Source organism: Larus michahellis, chromosome 5 (genome assembly GCF_964199755.1).
Source record: "Larus michahellis chromosome 5, bLarMic1.1, whole genome shotgun sequence".
Classification (NCBI taxonomy): Eukaryota; Metazoa; Chordata; class Aves; order Charadriiformes; family Laridae; genus Larus; species Larus michahellis.
Genome location: NC_133900.1, coordinates 73,850,498 through 73,860,080, shown reverse-complemented (window position 1 = coordinate 73,860,080; position 9,583 = coordinate 73,850,498). Strand labels below are relative to the sequence as shown.

The window sequence follows — 9,583 nt, the reverse complement described above, 5'->3', positions numbered from 1 at the left end:
GGTCTTCTGTAGTTAGTAGTTCTCCCAACATCCTCGATTTCATATAATGTCAGAGACGTGGTGCCTGTTGTACGCCTTGAGCTTCCTCCCCTGCCACCCGTTGGAAAGTTACCCTGTTATGGGTGAAAGGCAAAGCTGCAAAACAGGCAGAACGTAAAAATAGCTGAAGTGTTTTTACATATAAAAAGCTCACAGAATGGTCGGGGTTGGAAGGGACCTCTGGAGATCATCTCATCCAACCCCCTGCCAGAGCAGGGTCACCCAGAGCAGGCTGCACAGGAATGCATCCAGGCGGGTTTTGAATGTCTCCAGAGGAGACTCCAGAACTTCTCTGGGCAGCCTGTGCCAGGGCTCTGGCACCTTCAAAGTAAAGAAGTTTTTCCTCATGTTCAGATAGAATTTCCTGTGTTCTGGTTTGTGCCTGTTGCCCCTTGTCCTGCCGCCGGGCACCACTGAGAAAAGTCTGGCCCCATCCTCTTGACACCCGCCCTTTAGATATTGATAAGCATTGATGAGATCCCCTCTCAGTCTTCTCTTCTCCAGGCTAAAGGGACCCAGGTCTCTCAGCCTTTCCTCACAGAAGAGATGCTTGAGTCCCTTCATCATCTTTGGGGCCCTTTGCTGGACTCTCTCCAGGATGTCCTTCTCTCTCTTGAACTGGGGTGGCCAAAACTGGACACAGTGCTCCAGCAGGGTAGAGTAGAGGGGGAGGATGACCTCCCTCGACTTGCTGGCCACGCTCTTTTTAACGCACCCCAGGAGACCAGTGGCCTTCTTAGCTCGTAAAATTTGGGGGTTCAGGCTTCATTAGCTGCCTGGCTGGAGGTCGCACAGACCGACGCCGGGGCCGGGACTCGAACCAGAGATCTGGAGAGGGGGAGGGCGGGGTCTTTGCCCGTGCGCATGCGCGGCACCGCCCGCGGCGGGAGGAGGGACGTGCCTGCTAGCGGGCGGGGCGAGACGGACTGGGAAATGCTGGGGTTACTGGAGAAGCTCCCGCTGGGCCGGGCCCTCGAGGTGGGATTGCCGTGAAGCGAACCGGGGGCGGGGGCAGGCGGGTGTCCCCCGGTCCCGGCCGGGCGGTGTCCGGTACGAGCCCTTGGGGCTGGGGAGGCCGCTGTGCCGCCCTCTGGCAGCCGTGAGGGAGGCCGGGCCCGCCGGGCTGCAGGGCGGTGCTGCTCCCCTCAGGGCCCTCCCGGGGCCGGCCGCCGCCCTGCCCTCCCGCCACGGCCCCTCGGGCCTCCCCGGAACGGAAGCAGAAGTACGGGCTGAGCGCTGTAAGGCGGTGCTGAGGGGGATGGCCTGCCTGCGGGCCCTCTCTCCCGCTCCCGGAGGGGCTCCAGCCATTTCCAGTCAGTGAAGCGTCGGCCCGGCTGGGTTTGCCACGCATACAGAAGAGCCTCAGTGCTTAGAGGACAGTTGGTTTGGGAGGCTAGAGAGATCCACAGGCTTGGAGGTCAGCAGTTTGAGTTGTGCTGCGCATCCAGACAAGCCCAGTGCAGCGATGACTTGAGGTGGCTTTTGGTGCATTCAAGACCAGGATGGGCGGGGGTTTGAGCAACCTGGTCTAGTGGAAGGTGCCCTTGCCCGTGGCAAGGGGGTTAGAACCAGATAATCTTTAGTGTCGCTTAAACCTAAACCATTCTATATTTACAGTCGCGTACAAAGCTGTTAAGTCCAGCTCTGAATCACAGTGTGATTTCTGTGGCCAAACCTTGTGAATTGACGTTGGGGGAGAGGGAAGGACACTTCATATTCAGTGACTAGCTCTCTATGACTTCTTAGGATGGTCCCTGAGTTGCACTCTGAGGAAACATTGAGACAGTACCCAGTTGAATGGAGGGGTGATAACTGAGTTGCCTGATCAGCCTTGCATCTGATCTAGGTTAACTGTGATAGAATCATGTTCTTAAGTTGTGCATCACATTGTTTCAGTTCCTTCATAAAATAGTTGATGGCATCTGTGGCCGTGCGTATCCTCGATACCAGGATTATGGCAGTATTTGGAGCTTGTCAGAGTGGCTGGAGGTTTTAGAAGAAACAGGGATGTATTTCAAAACTGCGGTTGGCCAGAACATATCTGATGAAGAGGTAAGGGGTCATCACTGGTGGGCTTGACTTTGAAGGATCATATTAGAGTGATTAGTCTTATAGTTTATTTAGTACTAAAGTATTTTTATAGTGTAGCATTTGAATAGGAGCAGTCTGAGCCTAAATAGGTAGAAGGTTAGCAGCATTTAGAGATACCCTGTGAAGACTTTTAAAAGAAAAAATGAAATTGGACACTGATTTTCTATTTTTTTAATAGAACTGGATAATATTTGTTAAAGTACTGTTGTATTCACTTAAATTGGTATCTTAAGTACCACCAAATAAAATCTGTTTTCCTTAAAATAAATAACCTGTCGTTACTGTTCATTAGCAATAAAAACAATTTACACTCTGTTTGGCTTTCTTTGTTCATTACCGCTGCATTGAAGTGCTTTAAAATAGTGACTGTGTGTAAATTAAAAAAAACAAAACAACCAAACCTAGACTGTGAATGGAGGACCATGTGAAATAGGGACAGGGCAGTCCCAAAAGTCTAAACTTTGCAAAAACTTCTTCCGTTATCAGAAATCTTAATTCTCATCTTTTGCCCATTGCTCATATTTTGACTACCTGCTAGTATCTAGATCAAAGAAAGATGCTTGTGTAGCCATAGGGTGGTCTGTACATCAGTATGTCTGTTTCAGCTAAGCTAGTGAATTTTGTCCCTGTTGTTCAGAAACTTTGAGAGCTAAACCTGTATTGTTTGTGTGTGTGATTTTTTTTTTTTTGTTGTTGTTTTGATTTTAGGATGGCTTCTAAGAAGGCCAATAAAGCCTCAATTATCTGGTCTCTTTTAATTTAAATTACAAGAATTTTTTTTTTTTAATACATCGCTGTGGTAAATACTGGCCATAACTATCAAAGAGAGCAGCTGCCAAGGGCAGTAAAGAAACATGAGGCTATGGAGTCTCGTGTAACAGTTATCTGGGTAGAAGCTTGGCTATCTACCAAGCACAGCTATTACAGGTGGTATATGTTATTTTTGTGGTTCATAATTTAAGCAATCACAATTTCAATTTTTATTTTTGTAGGCTGCTCAGCAGATAAGTGAGTTAAATCCAAACTATCAAGAAGCAATCACAAAATGTCTAAAAGGCAGAAAGGAGGAAATCAGGAATGCGCTAGTGGAAAGCGTGAATGCAATCTCTTCTGCCCAGCTGCAGGATTTTGACTGGCAGTTAAAGGTGAGTGTTGCCTTACTGTTGTTTGAAAGAAGTGTTCCAAACTACAGAAGTAACTATTGATATAGTTCCCTTAGGACTGCTCATTCTGCAGCATGGTTCAGTTTTTGTAGGTATCAGAAAAGCACATTCATGATAACACATCAAAGACTTGCCAGAAATTTGTATAAACTGTAAAATTCTCTTTTCTTTTTTTTCCCTCCTCCTTTCTTTTAAAGCTGCAATACCTATCCCTTTCCTAAAAGGAGATTGAGCTTTATTCAGGAACACCTAAAAGTTTCATGTGCTGTGATGATTTTGAGGCCTCAATAGACAGTATTTTTACTCAAAGGAAGAAGAAATATTTGCTTAATTTTAAGAGTAGTACACTGAGTCAGGATAAGTTTCCCTGACTTTTTGCAAATTTTTAGATTCCTGCAATAAACAATTATTTAATAATTAGTTTGAAATCATTTATCTTTAGACTTATTTTGATAATAAGCCAGTGATAACTGTGTTGCCTTAAGTTGGATGGTGCTTTGGGGTTACGAAGACACAGCTGCTTTAAATTAAGCTCTATCAGAGTCTTAAGATATAAACAGTGTAAGTAATGTTGTTTAGTTAGTCCATGGGAGCTGTTAAACAGATTTGTGGAGCTGCTAAATAGTTTTCCATTTCAACAAGTGTTAAATAATTTGTGCAGCAAACAGCCTTAGAAATCAAAGAGTAATGACGGCAGTAGATGAGATTTTGCAAGAGCAAATATGGCACCATAACGTGCCTCAGATGAACTGTTACTAGGGATTGATCTCTCACTAACTGCATTTACTGCTGACAAAAATACAAACTAGTCTGATGTGAACTCTTCTTTTTTTGCTTGTGGTTTCTTTTAACTTTTTCTTCTGTAGGATTTTTTGAGTTTCTTTCTATTTTGTGATACAAATTTCTGGTACGTGTCTGAAGTATGGTATTCATTTTGCTTTAAACCACTTTTTTTTTTTTCTTTTTTATTTACGATAATTGAATCCTACCAAGGACATTGTGTCCCCTCTGCTGTACCACATTCCTCTAAGTAAATAAGATAGGTGTGTACAATACTGACCTACAGTATTATCAACTGATCTTTGATTTTAATATATTTTTAAAGCCTTATTTATACTAGACTGAGTATAATAGTAAACAAAAAAAGCACAATTGGTATGTAATCTTTATCAGTGATTGTCAAATAGGATATCTGACAAATGGTGTTTGATCAGCTGTAGAGTTGAAAAATGCACAAAGGTGTCCTCTTTCTCCCAGCTGCCCCCTTCTGTAAGACCCTTCTTACTTGTTGGTTACCAGAACTATCTGAATACGGTGACTTCAGCATTCATATACTTCACTTTTTAAAGAGCCATGATCGAATGCAACCTTTCTTTTCATGTAGAATACAAAAATGTAGCAGCCCAGTAATTTTAATGAATTGTTCTGACAAATTTATTGCTATGAAGAGGGGTTTTAGTATTTCACTCTATTGTTGGTATTAACAAACAAAAAATCCCAACAGTGGGTCGGGGGAGCGGTGGGGAGCAAACCCAAAAACTGCAGGATGACTTGTGAGAAGTTGATTTTGTCATGTTAATGTTTGTTCTGGTAGTAAACATTCAATATAAAGTTCAGATGTGAGGCTGTGAAAGACCAAAAAGTTAATGGCTCCACCTTACACTCTGTTGTTTCGTCAATCTGCATAGCTTGCTCTCTCCAGTGATAAAATATCCATGCTGCAAATGCCACTCCTCAATCTTGATTTGGATGTGAGAGAAAATGGTGAAATTAAACCAATTTCTATAGAGATGAACAAGGAAGAGTTGCAGAACCTTATAAATGCACTGGAAGCCGCTAATAAGGTAGCTTTTACTGATACTATCCTGTGTTCCTAACTTCTCATGTTCTGACTATATTTTAACTGAAATTGTTTGTTTTGGGTGTCTTGTTGAAAATGCAAAGTAAATAATTCATTGGTGCAATGACTATAGAGTTACAGAAAGCCTTACATAAGGCAGACTATCTTGGATAGACTTCAGGGGTGTTTTAGCACAGTTTAGTCTTGAATTTTAAAAAAATGTAATTGGAAACCTGATAAGCGTAGCAGTCTGTTCAGAGCACCATTAAAAAGCCTAGTGAGAATAGGAGGAGAAGCAAATGAAATGACAAAGTGTCAGATGAGACTTGACTTTGAAAGGTTGGAGAGAACTCCAGTGTTCCCCCAGCTTCGCAAAATGTCAGTGTCTGGGAATGCATATGGGCGAGTTGTTTGGTTCAAATTGAGTGCTTTAATTTCCATGGCGTAGTGAATTAGGAAGAAAGTTACAGAAATTCCAATACAGTAGCCCAAGAAGAAAATTTAAAGTGAAACTTTATTTGCATTGTCTCAGATTTCTTGATAGAAAAAACTAAGGGAAGTGAGGATTTTAAGAAAAATTGTTAGGGGAAGCATCATCATCTGACTTGCACCCTGGTGATAACTGCAGACCCTCGCGTCTTTCCCTGTTCAGTTATCTTTCAGGATTCATTCTTGCTCTGTTCTAAACAAAAGTGGGGGGATTTTAGTTGCTTTCTTTTTTTAAATCTGAAAATGTCTTCAAATACTTAAGTCTGTTATCTGGGAGACGGAATTCTCTGTCTTGTAGGATGGATGGGAGTGTTGTATCAACGTGTTTTAGAAGTTAGCAACTTCTAGTTGCTTCATAACATTTAGCAAGTAAGGGGTTTCTTTAGATGTTTTATGTAATGTTATGATGCTATAGCTGGAATCTGTAGACCAATATTTAGAAAAAAAATCAGTATATAACAACTGAAAATAACAGTTCTGTAGCTCATAACTTAGTATTTATCTCTGTAATAGTGCTGCCAAATCAATATTTTGAATTACAAAAGACATTAAGATTATGTCTACGAGTTGCTTTAATGAGGCTGACGTGAGACCTCTGAATAACTACGTGGTTCCCAGTAAGATAAATGCGTTAGTCCAGATACAGGTGGTGGTCTTGTGAAATGAGAGCCCTGAACAGCTTGCTTTCCCTGGATTTTTTCCTGCAAAACTAAATAAAAATAGTAGCTTGTCATGAACTCCTGACTATGCAAACAAGGATTCTTCTGGGACAGACTTGAGTCTCCATGTGCCTTTTGTTCTGCTTGAAGATCTATATGGAAGCTGTGGGATGTTGTCATCTCCTTACTTAGTTTTATGTGCGCACAAGGAGGAATTCACTCTAGAAATGGTCCCTCAGTTCCGCTTTGTGCGGAAGGAATCTCAGTAGACCTGGAAATTACCATTCCGCTCTTTGATTACAGGGAGCTGAGGGATGGTTTGCGTGCAGTAAATGCTAAAGGAAGTTATTGGAAGTGATAGTTGTGTGAGGTTGTAAGAGAAAGCTGAGAGAGGGATTGGTGTATTTTCCAGAAGAAAGGCGTGTTTATACAATTGCATGTTGTACTATAACAGAAAGCAAAAAGATGTACTTCCTGGATGGCATAAGTTTGGGTGTGATCCAACTTTAATCTCATTCCTTCTCTGCTTTTTGAAGGTTGTCTTGCAACTGAAATGATGGAATTCAGATCATCGACAGTATCTGCTGGCAATGGCTCCCCATTGACTTGTGGGGAAAAAAAAAAAGATTCCCTTCAAAGCCAAAAGTTGTTGATGCTATAAAATACTGAAGTGAGAAGGCCGTTATGACTTGTGACCAAATGTACTACTAATCCTTTGATAAAAATAATAAAATCTTCTATCTGTTTGACCAAAAATATAAAATTCCAATGTACAGTTGCTTTTAGTACTAAAGTTTTATAGAATTATGGAAAAGTATCACTTATGACGTGTGCCATATTCGTTTTGCTTAAACTTGGGCAGTGACTGCACATGTGCCTAGTCAAACTAAGGCGTCTTACTTCCATAATATGTTATCCTTATCTAAGGTGCCATGATAATGAAGAATGTGACAGAGTACTTGTAGCATTACTGTATTTATACTTGTCAATAGTAAATAAACACTTGACTTTGTGTGCGAATAATTGCAGTAAATTGTTTCTTAATTTATTAATCACTAAACTTGTTCTTTTTAGATGCTGGGAAAAATCAGCTTTACAAACAAAAGCAGGATAGAATCACAGAATGGGTGATCTTGGAAGGGACCTCTGCATGTCATCTTGTCCAAGTCCGCAGCTCAAGGAGCATCACCTAGGGCAGCCTCCAACAGGACCATGTCCAGGTGGCTTTTGAATGTGTCTTCCAAGGATGGAGACACCACAACCTCTTCAGGCAACCTGTTGAGTGCTGAGAAGTTGAGGAAGAATCACTGGGGCTTTATTTAGAGTAAAGTTTGGGTTTTTATCTTTGGTTTTGTTGATAGCTTTTCACTTTAATACATTAATGTTTTCAAAAGGGGGTGCAGTGCTGGAGAGGAGCTGACCTATGCAGACTGTGACAAGGATATTCCCAGCCCACTTAATACAGCCGATAACTGGTAAATCCTAGTCTAAACCTTTCTGAAACCAGACTGGGTTTCGATTGTAGTATATAACAAAAGTTAGAAGCCATAACACTAGGGAAGAATACACCAGGAATCTTGCGGTTTCTACTATTTGTTAAAGCGTGCTTCTATACGTAAAGAGGAAATTATCTGCAATGCTTACAGAAATACTAATGTATACTTCTCAACATTCAACTGTCTTACGCATGTTTTGTATATATATAAAAAGGCAAAGTATTGATGGCATACCTTCTTCATAGCTTCAAAATCAGGGTCTTGAGCTCCTTCTATATTTTGTTGTCCTGTAGGTTTTCATATAAGCAAAGTCTAAAAATAATACATCCGTACACAAAATTGGACTTCAGAGGACTGGTTGGAGAAGAGGGGGAGGACAAAAGCTCTCGTAGAAAGGCCTCTAAGTATTTTAATAGGCTTCGTGGATGGGAAACCTAAATATATGTTTCTAATATTAAAACTAGCACAGAAGTTGGTTGGTTGTGTTTTTTGGTTTTGGGTTTTGGTTTTGCTTTTTTTTTTTTTAAAAGTGTGTATAAAATGTAGTCTGTTTCCCTTTTATTTGGTACTGGTACATTTAATAAGATGCGCATGTTGTTCAGTGTCAGCAGTTCAAGAAAGATCAGAAAAAGTGGAGAAAGGGGTAAAGAATCATAAGAATGAAAGACTGGAAAATGTATTTTAAAGGACTGCAGACTCTTTAACAGACCTGTTCTGATCATTGTCTTTGAATATACCTAAGCAGCAGAATTTGATAATGGGTCAGATAACAGGTAAAGACCTTGCATAAATGGTACCAAATTCAAGCTAAAAAAATCAGGTTGGAATTGATATTTGTTTAGCTTTATAAAAAATCTGTGAAGAGTTACTGCAGGCTGTCCAGTAGGCTGTTCAGGAGCATGCTGGTTTTTAAATTGTGAGTTTAATGAATAAATTGGTTAGGTGTGTTTATTTTGTTCATAGGTATATTTGTCTTCACTCTGCTTTTCCCTTTCCTCTTGATGTAGTCACTTTATAGAAGAAAGAACGTACGGCTCTGATATGGTCTTAGGTGTTTAAATGCTTCAGTGTGATGCATACTGAACGTGCCGCTTTAGCTTTCATTATGCTGTGGTAGCATATGTTGCTAAAATGCTTTTGTAGAGAGAAGAGGCTTAATTTTTTGGTAACTGATTTTTTTTTTTAACTGATTTTTATTGTTAGCACACTGTTTTTATCATTTAGCACAAAAGGACTGAGAATTATTCCTTTTATTTACAATAGCAGAAATAATTTATTTCATACGAGTGTACACTATCAAGTTTGGGATGTCATTTGGATAGAAGACACATGTGCTGATCCATTTATACAATTTATAGATGTATAATGTGAATACATTGAAGAAAGCAGATACCTAGAAAGTCTGTACTTCAAAGAATATTAAAGCGGATATTTAAAACTTTATCTGTACTATGTTGCTGACAAGAACTTTTGTCTTGCTACCTCTTAGTTTTCAGAGACTTAAAGTTTACATAGTTTCGTTCTAAATTTTATAGCAAGTTATGTAAAAATGGATTTATAATTAAGGATATGTGGTGGTGTTTCATCTTTAGTATCGTCCTGTGTTTGTCCTGTCCTTTACTGCAGCACTGAACAGGAAAGGCTGAAGAATGGTTTTGGTTTTTTTTTCTTTAAAAAAAAAAAAAGACAAGACGGTTACTCTTATGGTGTGACAGCAATAAATGTGTAATGAGCTGCCTTTTTGTGGGTGTTAGACTTTATTGAAAGTCTAAGTATCTTTTATATAACCATCAAAACGATGTTTTT

The 9,583-nt window shown here is 40.2% G+C and overlaps 1 protein-coding gene across 1 annotated transcript; it reads left to right on the top strand.

Annotated features, from left to right (window-relative positions):
• The first annotated feature begins 903 nt into the window (after nucleotides 1-903).
• On the top strand, nucleotides 904-9,537 carry COMMD8 (COMM domain containing 8). The gene is made up of 5 exons (XM_074587967.1): nucleotides 904-1,017; nucleotides 1,936-2,091; nucleotides 3,123-3,275; nucleotides 4,982-5,137; nucleotides 6,818-9,537. Exons 1-5 carry the CDS (start codon nucleotides 904-906, stop codon nucleotides 6,836-6,838), a joined length of 600 nt encoding a protein of 199 aa, XP_074444068.1. The 3' UTR covers nucleotides 6,839-9,537.
• The last annotated feature ends 46 nt before the right edge of the window (nucleotides 9,538-9,583 follow it).